This window comes from Anticarsia gemmatalis, chromosome 5 (assembly GCF_050436995.1).
Source record: "Anticarsia gemmatalis isolate Benzon Research Colony breed Stoneville strain chromosome 5, ilAntGemm2 primary, whole genome shotgun sequence".
Taxonomy (NCBI): Eukaryota; Metazoa; Arthropoda; class Insecta; order Lepidoptera; family Erebidae; genus Anticarsia; species Anticarsia gemmatalis.
Window position 1 is genome coordinate 9,384,433 of NC_134749.1, and position 13,817 is coordinate 9,398,249.

Genomic DNA, 13,817 nt, shown 5'->3' on the forward strand with positions numbered 1-13,817 from the left:
GTCTCTTGAGCAATATCAGTGACCATTTTTTTTGCTGTCATTATAATCAGTGAGTTGTGGAAGTTCACACCAAGATGAAGATATATTATTTTTAATCACTTTACCTACCGTGCTTTCGAAATCCGTTAATGTAGATAACCGTAACAATAGGTATTAATAAATTGATCCAATGCAACTTATTTTATACCAAGTCTTTTTTATACGCACAGGTAGCCCGACCTGTTTAATTTTGCACAATCAAAGTCATATCAGTCGTGACGCATTTACCAGAATTTTCCTTTAAGGGTGTTCGAGACGGACGTCCCTGGAGAGAAATGGGGTTAACATCGTTGAACGTAATTTCTGAAGAGGGTCATCAGGAAGATATAATGCCATTTCTGTACCCTTGATGTCTTTTTAAGTGCGGACCCACTTAACCCTAACGCGGGGCGGAGTTTGCTGCTATTCGCTGTCAACTCAGAAAAACTAATGGAATTCACGAAGCTTTTAATATTTTCAATTGTAGATGGGCATTATGTTCCTCGTGTCAACGCGCTGTATTGTAAATTATATAGGGCGGAATTCGATCACTAAATTCTATTTTCAGATATTTTATACAATTGTTAATTTGTTTATGACCCTTTAACACGTAACTATTGCTATTATCAGATGGGCACTAATAATTCGAATTAACCTGAATTACCGATCTTCACTACAGAACAGTACAAGTGTGGTTTTTCCACTTATTTATAAAGTAAGAAAAACGAGTTTACTAGCAATTTTATTATTCAATAATCTTCAGTATAAAGCTTATCTTGGTTGGAGCATAAATAGGTACCTCAAAAGCTCAAACGATTGTCACACAATGGACAGTTGTCAGCAAAGTACCCACACGCCTCCAGACAAAGTTAAATAATCTGTACCTACTATATATAGGAATCCACCAATCCATTTGTACCCTAATTACAATTTCTAGTTACTTTATTAGCATACCCACCTATTTTATTTGACATTTATTAGAAATAAAGTGAATAATATGTAATAAATAAAACGTTTACTAAACAGCTAAGCTGGATTCATTTGAATTTATATTTTACTGTTTATTTTGAAACTTCTTTAGAGCGAACCATATTTTATTGTTTGTAAGTTTATCTTAGATTGTATCAATCTAGATTAATAATAAAGAAACCATTAAATCTTTAGTAATAGTAAAAAGAAACTTCGTTAAAAACCGTAACATTAGTCACTTCCTTATTCGGCGGAAACAGCTGTGTTGCCACTATTCGAGCACGCGTCGAATTTGATTTGACAGTTCGCCGCGTCCTAACAGCTGTTTAACCAATTGCCTCGAAAAAGCACGATTTTAAAAATCGGTTGAGCTGTTTGCACGTGTCTGTGAGCTAATTTGAAAAATCTCGTGCATGTTCGTTAAGTGTTTACAATGGAAGAAGAAGTCGGCATAAAAGGTGATTTATAAAGCTTTATATCTTATAAATGAGATGTGGAAGCGTGGTGCGTTAGGTATCGTGATAAGAGTGTCACGCTGCCGGTGGAATCTCAAGCATTCTAGAAGCAGTGATTTGTCTTTATAGTGGTTGCACGATACTATCGTAATTTTTCGTATATTATCTCCGTCTAAATCTTGTATTTAAGCTATACACGCCCTGTGAATTCCACCTGGGTAGCATGAAACAAAGCGACGCAGTTTCGCTTTTCAGTCGGTTTTGAGAATTTATATAGATCGCAACCTTGTCTCGAGCCCTTTATTTAAAGCATTTTACATATATAAATGGGCTGAACATGTAAAAATCAATAAACATGCTGCAATACAATGACGACGCGCACGCCAACTAGGCACAAAAGCTTGCCGAAGATGCTTACTCTAATTGTGCAATAAATAAAATACAAAGCCAACAATTCGCTTTTATGATTAACTAACTAATGCATTATGATATTCCTTATGTAAAACAATTGAATACATGCAAATTCATACATTAGTTTCCTTCAAATGTTTCATAGAATTGTACAGCATTATAGTAGTCCAATATACAGGGTATACCTAGCATAGCATACTATTTTTCCAGGAACCAAAACCTGTCATATATTTACCTTCTCACTTATCTGTAGACAGCTAGATTTTTAGTAAGTTTTCATAGTAAAATCCATTGTCCAACTATAAAATTAAAATTATTCTAGGCAATAGAGAGTCTATAAAATAAATAATTACTTTTACAGTGACAAGACTGAGGCGAAGGCTGTCCATAGAGGCTGAAGATGTTAAATCACCCTCCACACAGTCTACCCCCACTAAGAAGAGAGGGGGTAGACTAGCAGCCAAGCCACAGCTGGAGCTAATTGATGAAAATGGTAAGAGAACATGCTCTACTTAACAATATTTCCTTTTTATCCCAACAATAGGTTGTAATTGTTTTATGAATTGAGTATACTTCAAAGCAGAGTTTCAAACATTTTTAATTTTAGCTGGATATGTTATTTTCTTTTTGTATCATGTCTATATGTATGACAATAATATGTATAACGTTAGGTTATTAGGCTGTTGTGTATCAAATGGACTAAGTATTGATAGTTATTACTCAAATATCAAATCATTCAATGCAAAAGAATTTTATAGTTACATACAGACACATAATATCATGCCTTTTTCCCATATGGGTAAGCAGAGACCAAAGAACACTATAAGTATGATCCTTATAATTTTCTAAGTAAAACATAAAGAGTCTTAATAACATAACATAACAATAAAAGATCAGTTACTGACACTTGACCTTTTGAGACAAAACAAACAATGATATTTGTTCCTACTAATTACCAAGTTAATTGATAAATGACTCTGAATCAAGGTTAATGAAAAGGTATACTTTTCAATTAAGGAAACACTTTTTTTATTTTTTTATAATTCTTAAATATACTGCTTTGCCTAGTTTATTATCTTAAAATTTTATTAAGAAAGATATAATACTATTTGTCTTAAGTTGCTTGCATATATCAAAGTAAGGTATTATAACTGCTGTGTTAGTACGTTGCTCTAGCAAATTGTGTATTCCATATAAATATAGTAGTTAATTTTTTTTAACCTGTTACTGTCCCACTGCTGGTTTAGGGTCTCCTCCTCTGAGGGACGGGTTAAGTCTTGATTCCACCATGCTGACTAAGTACCAGTATTATAATACATTTCAATAATTTTGTTTGCATAAATACTTGCAACTCTTTTTACTGCTGTAAAGTTATGTAGTGTAATGGTATGTCAATACTTGGTCCATTTACTAATTTAATTATCAGTTGTATTGTAGCACATGAGCAGTGATATCTGACAATATTATAAATTACAATTACAGCAAAATATTATTGATTAAATACATTCTGAAGAGTGTTTTTAGATTGTGAACTTAGGAGTCTATTTTAGACAACAGTCCATGCTTTTAACATAGCTGAGTTAGTTTGCATGTTTGTAAGGCCACAGTAGGCCCATGTAAACCGCCATTACCTATACATATAAACATTAAGTAGTTATTTGAAGTGGGCATGTGAATGTGGCATTCATCTTACTTACTAGACATGTGATTGAAAACCAAGGAATTTTTCGTGAAAGTCAATACAGTTCTCATAACCTTATACATAACAGAAAAAGAAGTCGATATAAAGAGTTCTGGACTTACCAGTGTTTTCAGGCCTTTGTATGGGGACTGTTTATGTGTTAACTGTTTTCTTTTTGCTATTGTAAAAGTAGTAGTAGAGCTATGCATCCACATGAATTCACCTATGTATAGCTAAGGAATAGTGATGCAGTTGAATCTCTAAATCTTTATGTTGTTTATTACTCATTTTGGACCAATAACATTGTATGACATATCACATTACTATATAATTATTTCCAGCGACAGCAACAGAACAAGAGAAGCCAAAACGTACAAGAAAATCAACCGCAAGGGACGCTGAGCCTGAAGTTGAGAAAGTAGTGACACCAGCTAGACGTAGTACTAGAATGAGGTCTAACACCAGCATAGTGTCTGAACCTCCAGCGGAAGCAGAAGATAAGGGTACACCTTCGAGACGCAGCACTAGGATCAAGTCTAATACTAGTATTGTGTCAGAAACTGTACAGTACTCTGAGTCACCTAGAGCTAAGAGGGCTGCTAGGCGGTTATCTCAAGCTGGTAAGTCTAATACAAACATTACCTACTTGTAACTGATAGATATAAGTTCCTTTCCTTCCCTAGCCGGTTCCTTTGCTTGAACTTGGCTTGACACGATGCCGCGTGTCTAGACTTATAGATGTAACTTGTAACTGATAGAAATATACTTTAAATATATGTATCAGTCGATCTTTTGTGAGTGCTACATAGTAATTAGGAAGGTTATACAAATGAGACAAGTATAAATATAGGGTAATATTAAGAATAGGTACACATGCTTTGATAAATGTTACTTAGTCCCTTTATTTTCTGACTTCTGAGAATAAAATGTTTGTAATTTAATTATAGCAGCATAAAAATTCAAAAGAATCTTTTGTTGTGACTTCTGCATAAATAGTTTACCAATGTTTTCAGTATTTTGTTAATGTTGATTACAGGTAGTGATAATGAGACTGTACTTACACCTGCAAGACAGACAAGAAGGACCAGAAAGGACTCTACATCAAGCATTGACAAACCAGGTATTTATTTTACTTGATCTTTACGGAATAAAAGTGAAATATTATACTAACTAATGAAATACTTGAAACAGATAGTTTCACTTATTATAGTCAATTACTTAAATTGTTATGTTTGGTTGTTTCAGTTGAACCGGCTGGCAAAGTAGCACCAGTCAAAGAAGTAATTGTTGAAGAGACTGAAAATGGCAAAAGTGATTCGCCTTCCACCAGGAGGAGTCCTAGACTGATAGCCAAGACTGGCAGGAAGAGTACTTCGATAGATAATCTAGAAAGTGAACCCAAGAGTGCCAAGGAACCTAGCAATGAAGAGAAAACTGAAACTGTTGATGGTTCTGCTGTATCAACAACAAAAGAGGTTGAAAATAATGAAATCACAGAAGAAAGCAACCTCTCTGCCACAAGTTCTAAGTTAATCAAAGACATAGAGGATGAACCTAAGAAGGGAAAAGCAAATTTAAACAAAACAGCATCTGCAGTAGAAGAACCGGAATCTAAATCTAAACGACACAGAACTAAATCATGGACAACTATTTCATCCAGTCCTACAAATGATACTGTATTTTTAAGTGACACTGAAACTATAAAGAAAAATAAAAGAAAGAGCCAAGTTCAAGATACTTCTATTAACTCTGGTGCAGGAGATGGTGTGCTTAATACAAGTAACAAAAATACTCAGGAACAAGAAGATATCAAAAACGAATCTCTGAATTCTTCTAACATGTCGGACAAAAAGAAAAGAAAAAGTACTAACAAATCTATGATTGAAGATAATGAATCAATCACTAATGTTTCTATTGTAAATAAATCTGCAAAATTAGATAAATCTACGAATGAAAAAGTTGGTAATGAGTCCAATTTAACAGAAAAATTCTTTGGCGAAGCACCACCTGAAACTGTTGAATCTTTAGTATACATTGAAGATTCGGATTCTAATACGGGAATTGCTGATAAAGTCAATATTGCTAAAGAAATAGATAGTGAAGATCAATGCGTACCGGTTGTAGAACATCCATTGGAGGACGAAAAATCTAAAGAATCTAAAGATGACCTTAGTTACGAACCAATGGATATTGACGAGACTATGCCAGAAAATGTCTCGCTATCGGTTTTCACGGACAAAAATGCGTCTATAAGATTGGACGATACAAAGCGAAAGTCACTGCTTAATGTATCTCAAGTTAATAACGTTAGTATTGACAATAGTATGAATAAGTCCTCAAGAAAAACTGCAGTTGTAGTTTTGGAAAATTATGATGATATGTTTCTTAACAAATCTAAGAGGAAATCATCAATATCAGGTGCCATTAATGAGACTCTTGACAAAAGTGTGAACAAATCGAAAAGAAAGTCTTCGATTTCAGCTGTAGACACTAATGAAAAAATGGACGATGATAGCAACCAGCCTGAAATACAATCAGCCACTGAAAATGTAAACAAGAGTTTGAATAAATCCAATCGCAAATCTGTTATTCAAAATGAGGATGTGGAAAACGATATTTCTATGACTGAGAAAGACGACAGTATGAATAAAAGTTCTAACAAATCTAAGCGTAAGTCAGCTATTGCTGATGTCGAAATAGATATAGCCGATAAAAGCTTGAATAAGCCTAAAAGGAAATCCTCAATTTCGAACACTGGTGATGATGGTATTGATAAAGATTCTTCTGATGTTATTGACAAAGAAGATTTGAACAAAAGCACTAATAAATCTAAAAGAAAGTCGGTCATTGAGGATAAAATTGAGGACACAAACAAATCTTCAGACAGTGGTGTTGAAAATGATGACAATGTTGACAGTAGCTCGAATAAATCTAAAAGGAAGTCTACAGGCACGGACAGTAATGATAGTGTAGTCAAAGACATAAATAAGTCTAACAGAAAATCTTCAATTTCGAATATCGATGTTGATGAAGTAGATAGTTCTTCAAACAAATCTAAGCGAAAATCTTCCGTTGGTAATGTTGATGACGAAATGAATAAAAGTTTGAATAAGTCTAAGAGGAAATCGTCGATATCAAACGTAGTTAGTGAGGATAATCTAGATACCAGTTCTAATAAATCTTCAAGGAAATCTAATGTTGGTAAAGATGATACTATTGATAAGAGTGCAGATAAGTCTAAGAGGACATCATCGATCTCAAACGTAGATGCTGATGATAATCTTAATAAAAGTTCTAACAAATCTAAGAGAAAGTCCTCTATCTCCCAAACTTTTGACAGCAATGAGAATAAGAGTACTCTAGTTTTATCCCAACTTAAAGATACGTCGGAAGCAAATGTAGATTCCAATGTGCCAAAAGACATTTACGAGTTCAACGAATCGAATGATTCCAGTGAACCAATGTCAAAATCAGTTAATGTGCCAAATACTAATAAAGACAAGGAGACTGATAAGAAAAACCTTTCATTAACTTACTCAACAAGTACACCTCTTCAACAGAAATCGTTGAAAAAGCTTGGTATGCAGATCAACACTTCTATTATCGCTCCAAATAGTGCAAGTAAGACTGAAAAGAGTGCTTTGAATAAATCGAAGAAAGATGCTTCCATTCTTTCACAGAAGGATGAGGAATCAGAGCCTTCTGATGAAGAAGATGAGGATGGTTCTGGAGAAGAAGAGGAGGAATCGGAAGAAGATGAGAGTGTTGGTAAAAGTAACATGATTGATGATGAGGCCGAGGAAGCTAGTGATGACTATGAGTCTGGTGACAGCCGCGATGAAGATGAAAGAGAGTACGAGGAACAGAATCAAATTGTAGAGAAAGGTGAAACTTTAGATTCTGACGAAGAAGACTTCTCTGACGACTCTGAATACGAGCGGGACTCGTTCATTGTCGATTCGGATGAAGAAGATAATGAATTGCTCAGCGGCTCCGGTGACGATCTATCTATGAGCGCAGATGAGCTAACCATGAGTTCGAAATCTAAGATAAAGTTCAATGAACGTAAAAACAAAGAACAAAAGAAAGCATCTCGGGAAATGTATGAAGCTAGACACAAATTGAATGAATCTGATAAAAGTTCTAAATCTGATAAGCCTAAGTCGAAGAAATCGACTAGACGACGATTGGAATCTTCTGATTCAGAATCCGAGGAAGAAGTTGGTGCTCAGTCGAAAAAGAATAGGCGCGCAAGAATCGATTCTAGTCAAGACGATGTTGATACGTCTGTAGTCAAGCAGAAAAAGAAGGTCAAGCGACTGTCGGAATCCATATGTGAGGATAACGCAACCAATGAAAAAGAGATTTCAATTCGCGAAAACATCGAAGAGAAAGCGGATCCCTTGTCCCTTCAAAATGTAGTCAAACAGGAGCCTAAAACTCTACAAAAAGATCTTAACATCTCTACTGTGGCTATTACGAATGTAGACGACGTTGAAGAGGTACAAGTCGATGAGAATGTATCAATTATGAAGTCTGATCAAACATCTGATCCACTACAAGCCACGATGGCACAAGAGGAAGCAATGGAAGACGATGAGGATGAGGATTCCATCAGCGAAAACGAGGAAATAACACAAAACTACGAGTCTGTTCTCAACGACTTGAATAAAAAGTCGAAAAAGGTGAAATCTATAGACATTTCCTTGAACCTAAACAAAAAGGCTAAGCAAAAAGCTAATGAGCCTATTGTTGACCAACTGAACCTTACTCAAGTCAAGAAATCTAAGAAGAAAAAGGCTGATTCCGAAACATCGGAGCCTAAGGACAAAGAGAGTTCAGTTACTAATAAAGTGGTGGAGAAAGTAAATAAATCAATAATCATTCAAGACGAAGGGTCTTCAGATTCTATTGACATGAAATTGTTGTTCAATGAAGATAGCACAGATAGTGAAATGAAAGAAACCTCTAAACAGAGTGAAGCTAAAGAAGTTATTGAAGACTTTATTCCTTTGAAGAGAACTGAGGGCAAGACCAATATCTTAGAAAATAGTGGTAAGTGTAGTTTTCCTTATAATAATTCGGATAAATTAATATAGAATTTACCTCTTATCATGTAGTTTCTTGTTTTATATAATCCATTTTGGTTTCACTTATATATAAATACTTTTATATTAACAATTGTTAGCACTTCACAACAGGAAACTGATTGCAAACTGCTACTATTATGAATCCGGTTTATGTAAGCAAACTTTGTAAAGAGGTCAATGAAATTTGCAATGCACAAAGATTTACAAATACACAAAAGACCTAAAATAAAGTCGCGAAATGTTTGCACAGTTGTGTAATAGTTTTGGAAAATAGTTTCAGATGGTGCGAAAGACGAGTCCATTCTTAATGTGAGCAAATCAAAGAAGAATAAACGCAAGTCTTCTCAGCCTGAAACCGAAGAACCTGTTGCCATGAGTGAGTCAAATTAATTGTTTTTACTATTACATTCACCTCAAATTACATTATTATTATCGTAAAATATTTTGTTTGTTTAAACGAGCTCAAAAAAAGTTGTGGCTTACGATTCAGACTTTGATATAATTGTGTACTATCAATACGTAAGGCGCTTAGTCCATCACCAACCCTGCATATTGTTTTAACTGTTTTTTGTTTATGGTCGTCAGCTAAAACATATTGTGATGTAGCAAAACTCTCGGCAAATATGCTTTCACGATATTTTTGGTAAAAAAAAATACACTAAACGAAAAAAAAATTTGGCTAATATTATCAAACGAATCTCCAAATCCACCTTCACTCACAAAGTCATGTGCAATCATGGCGATCAAACAATTACAGCTAAATAACCATCTATTATTTTCGTAATTTATCTTTACAGATGACCAAGAAGGAGAGAATTTAAGCTTCTTCATAGACACTACTGGCACCCACACGGATATGAACCAGAGTGTAACTAATACTTCAATCAAGGGTAGCGCGAAAAAGAATAAACAGAAGAACAATGTGTCTTTCGTTAATATTGAAGAAGAAAAAGATGGTATGTATAATTATTCTATATTATGTCAATCTATATTAATGTTATAAAGAGGAAAGATTTGTAGTTTTGTTATGGGAGAACTTAAAAATTACTGGACTATTTAAACATAAAATACCCTTAGAATGCTATAAGTTTAGTACTAGTTAGTACCTATATTTCAGTAGGTAGTTTCTTCTTACACAGGCTGTACTTTAATTATCAGAATGATATTTTACCAATGTTATTAAGTCATAATTTATAACATTATTACCCCATAAATTGAAAAATATGTCTATCTTATTTAAAAATGTATACAGAAAGGGCCTCATTTAAATAATTGTATTCATTTACTTTCAGATGAAAACTCAAATGATGCACCTCTTGAAGTGTCGTATCACAGTGAAAAGAATAAGAATAAGTCCATACAAGACTTGAACGTTACTCAGAGCGAAGAGACGAACATAAATACTACGGCAAATGAAACACTAACTCAAAGTGGAAAGAAGAAGAAGAAAAATAAGAAAAACTTGGACAGTTCACAAATTGTTGTTGAAGATACAGGTTTGTAACTCTATGCTTACTCTCTGTTCATATCGTATCTTGAGATGGATATCTTTATTACGTCTTAAAAACGTAACATGACACAACATAAATTAAAATATTAAAACCCGAAATCCTTAAATATCACGCCCCGAAGAGTTTAAAGATAGCTGTGGCAAATGATCACGCCATTTTCATGCATGTAAAAAGGATTATATTTTTACTGTTATTACATATTTGAATTTCCTTTTTCCAGTTGAAGAAAATGCAGCAGACAAATCCCTAAATTCATCAGCACTGAATGTTTCTGGCAGCAACAAAAAGAAAAAGAAGAAGTCATCTGAATCACAAATTGAACCAGAGCCAGGTATGTTCTTAGTCTTACTATAAATTATCATTCAATGATCATGGATTTACTTTATCTTGTTTGTTTACCTCTATAAACTTACACACAATATCTTTAACTATAGGTAGGCAATGGAACGAATTAAGAAAGCTTAACTAATCAAAATATTTTCTTTTAGTTGAGGAGGTACCTGTAGAAGCTGCCCATAACGTGTCAGTAGGCAGTGCCAAAAAGAAAGAACAAAAGACTGTTTCAGAAAGTTCTTCTGCCGAAAAGGCTGTTGTTGAAGGTAATTTATTTTACTTTCGATTTAAATATGATTTTATATTTTTTTTATTAAGTGTATGGCACGTTATATAGCAACGTAAGTGTTCATTTAAATAATGCTGTTTGTGCAGAATGAATTAATTAACTTAAAAACAGGCTTTATTGAATAGAGCTATAACCATTTTTCTTGGACTATAATCGTATGGATGGAGGAGTTTGGGTAGCCCTTTGCCCGACAATGGGATAGTATAGGTTAAAAAAATCCAAATGAATGATTTTATTTTACAGAAGTTATAAGCATTTCAAGCGAAGAAACAACTAAAAAGCGCAAACGTAAGCCATCTGCTAACCCGTCGGTTGAAGAAGTTATTGAAAAAGGTGTGTACTATATCTTGTTTAAATGATGAGAAAAAACTAATTTCCGATTTATGATATTCAAACAGTTTGATAGAGTTATGTTTATTTACTTAAAACAATGTTTTCAGATGACGCAAAGGTTCTGAATACGTCGAAAGCAAATGATTCTATAATAAGCACTAATAAAAAGAAGAAGCTTAAAATTTCACGCAGTCACGAAGAGACTACTGAAACACAAGGTAATAAGAATACGAACGTAGATTACTTTTAACAATTACTTTTAACAATTACTTTTATTTGGTTTACCCCATAGTTGTGAATAAAAATAAATGTCTTGGAATATTAGAATCAACTAACAAATATAATTTAAAAACGTGTTTTTTTTAGAACATTTCTTTAATGTCTTTAATATTTCAGAAGTTGTTCCCGATGAACAAAATACGGAGGAACAAGACAAGCCTAGTGGTAAAAAATCTAAAAAGAAGAATAAGGCAGTGATTGAACAAACACCTTTAGAGATTGATACAGGTATAATTGCTATTAAAGTATGGTTATGTAACTTCATATTTATAAATTCTTACAGTAGTATTATAGTAGTTTTTAATCTGATGACCTCGTTCAAGCATCGAATTATCTACTAATGAAAATTAATCAAATAAACCACTTGTAATAAAATATCAAAACCGTCTATTTCGTTTAACCGGCTATAAGAATTGAAAGTTTGTTTTAGCTTCAAGGTCAAATGTTTTTTGGAAGGAAGTAATTAAATTTTTCGTTATTATCTATGTGACTTTCTAACAAATATTGCTGACAAAAAATAACAATACAGTAATGTCTACCTAAATGTCTAAAAACGACTAAATAATGTAACAATACAATAATGTCTACCTTCTTAAATATCATTAAATAATATTATCTCATTTCAGAATCTACAAAGAAAAATAAGAAGAGGAAAGAAAGAGATGACGACGACAGCGAAACGCTATCAAAGGTTTGTTAAACATTTGTTTTAAACACTGGTTATGCTATTAAATAACTACTATACTACAGTTACTAATTGTTTAATAATGATTGCAGGTGGTCAAACAGAACTCCCTTGACAAAATACATGTACCCCGTTTACCTGTTAATGTGTTAAAACAATTGGATGATCAACCAAAGGCTGGTCCTGAAACAAAAGCTAAAGTCGTTGCTACGTCTTCATTCAAAGTAGAACAAACAAGAAAGAGGAGGAACAAGCCTTCAAATTATTTAGAACAAAGCGTGTACTTGAACGACTCAGTCGAAGAAACAACTAAAAAGACATCAATTAAAAAGCCAAAAGTTCTGCCTTTTATACCAACTGCTTCGACGTCAGGCTTTGGATTTACCACTAACTTTAAAGTTAATGTTATCGCCCAAGAAACTCAATTTGTAGCCCAGTCAAGTGATGTAACCAATTTCAAAACAGATTATCTTCAGAAGAATAGAATTAAGAAACTGGGTACATTTGAAAAGTATAAAAGACACAGAAGTATTAAAATATCTAAATTTTAATATTTGCTAAGTAGGTAGTATATTCAAACCAAAATAACTTGATACCGCCTGATATTATTATCTAAAATTGATTTAGTATGTAGGTATGGTTTAAATGATGTTGTATTTGACTTTTATTCTCAATTGTATGGTTTTTTATAGAAAAGGTGTATTCATTGAATGTTAATGTTATTGCTGTAAGGAAATCGAAAAAAAAAACATTTTGGTCGGAAAACGGACAAGATAAGAGCATTAATTTACTTATCGCAACATTGTCCGTAAATGTATGTAAAAGGCAATTTCATTATCCCAGTCTTTTTGAATGAAAGAGAATCATGAGTTTATACACGCGGTTTCAAATTTTCGCCCAGCTTAATTTAATAATTTTAGGGTAGAGGCCTACTATAAAAAACCAAACTTGTTAATTTGTGTTACTATGGGATGACTTATTATGTATAGCATGTTAATTGTTGTAAGGTTTTTGTTTTGTTAGCATGATTGACTTCGTTTATTATTACTTTATTTATACATTTGTAACCAATTTTAGCTTTTCAATGTCATATCGTAGTGTCTAGAAAAGGACAGCCTAGCAATTAAAAATTAGGTAACATTACAAATGCTGCGGGTAAATTCATAAAATGTTGTAAATGTCGTGTTCTATGACATTCTTTATTATCATCATTATCATAGAATTTGTATTATTCTAACCTTTGCAAGTTTGAAATACACGACAGGCGTATATTATTTTAAATTTCCCGCATAAAACAAAAGTTGATTAAATTGACCACTAGAGTGCGCTGGCGTGCAAAAAAAGTGGTATCGCCCATGTGCCTTCATTTTCTAGTTATTATGAATTACATTCGGAATTATAATTATTTACTTCAATAAAAATGTTCTTTCGAAAGAAATCATTATTTTAACATTAATATCCATTGGTATAGATGTTCACACACGGCAAAAGTACTTCCCGCCTTATCATGCCGGTGTAAACAAACCGCCATGTTGTTGTGAATGGACGAGCCATGTAACCGGTAAGTGAAGTAGTAAGTATCGCAAATAGTAAATTATTTTTTTAATAACACCTTAAATATTTTCATAAAAAATTATCAAACCTTAGAAAGTCACTTATGAATAATAAACATTAAGATAAATATTGAAAGTAACTCGCTTGATTCATGACGTCAATTCATATCTTGCTGAGAACCAATAGGATCCCCCGGCGGCTGGTCACGT

At 33.3% G+C, this 13,817-nt stretch overlaps 1 protein-coding gene across 2 annotated transcripts; it reads left to right on the top strand.

Annotated features, from left to right (window-relative positions):
* The first annotated feature begins 1,286 nt into the window (after positions 1–1,286).
* On the top strand, positions 1,287–13,492 carry LOC142973125 (uncharacterized). Of its 2 annotated transcripts, none has more exons than XM_076114691.1 (15): positions 1,287–1,445; positions 2,215–2,346; positions 3,876–4,154; positions 4,571–4,654; positions 4,780–8,589; positions 8,899–9,000; positions 9,422–9,580; positions 9,917–10,120; positions 10,356–10,466; positions 10,624–10,734; positions 11,001–11,090; positions 11,198–11,308; positions 11,487–11,597; positions 11,996–12,060; positions 12,147–13,492. In XM_076114691.1, the coding sequence occupies exons 1-15, from the start codon at positions 1,421–1,423 to the stop codon at positions 12,603–12,605; spliced, it is 5,853 nt and encodes a 1,950-aa protein (XP_075970806.1). In that variant the 5' UTR covers positions 1,287–1,420; the 3' UTR covers positions 12,606–13,492. The 2 variants fall into 2 exon arrangements, with proteins under 2 accessions (XP_075970806.1, XP_075970807.1); XM_076114692.1 differs by having other exon boundaries at positions 11,490–11,597.
* The last annotated feature ends 325 nt before the right edge of the window (positions 13,493–13,817 follow it).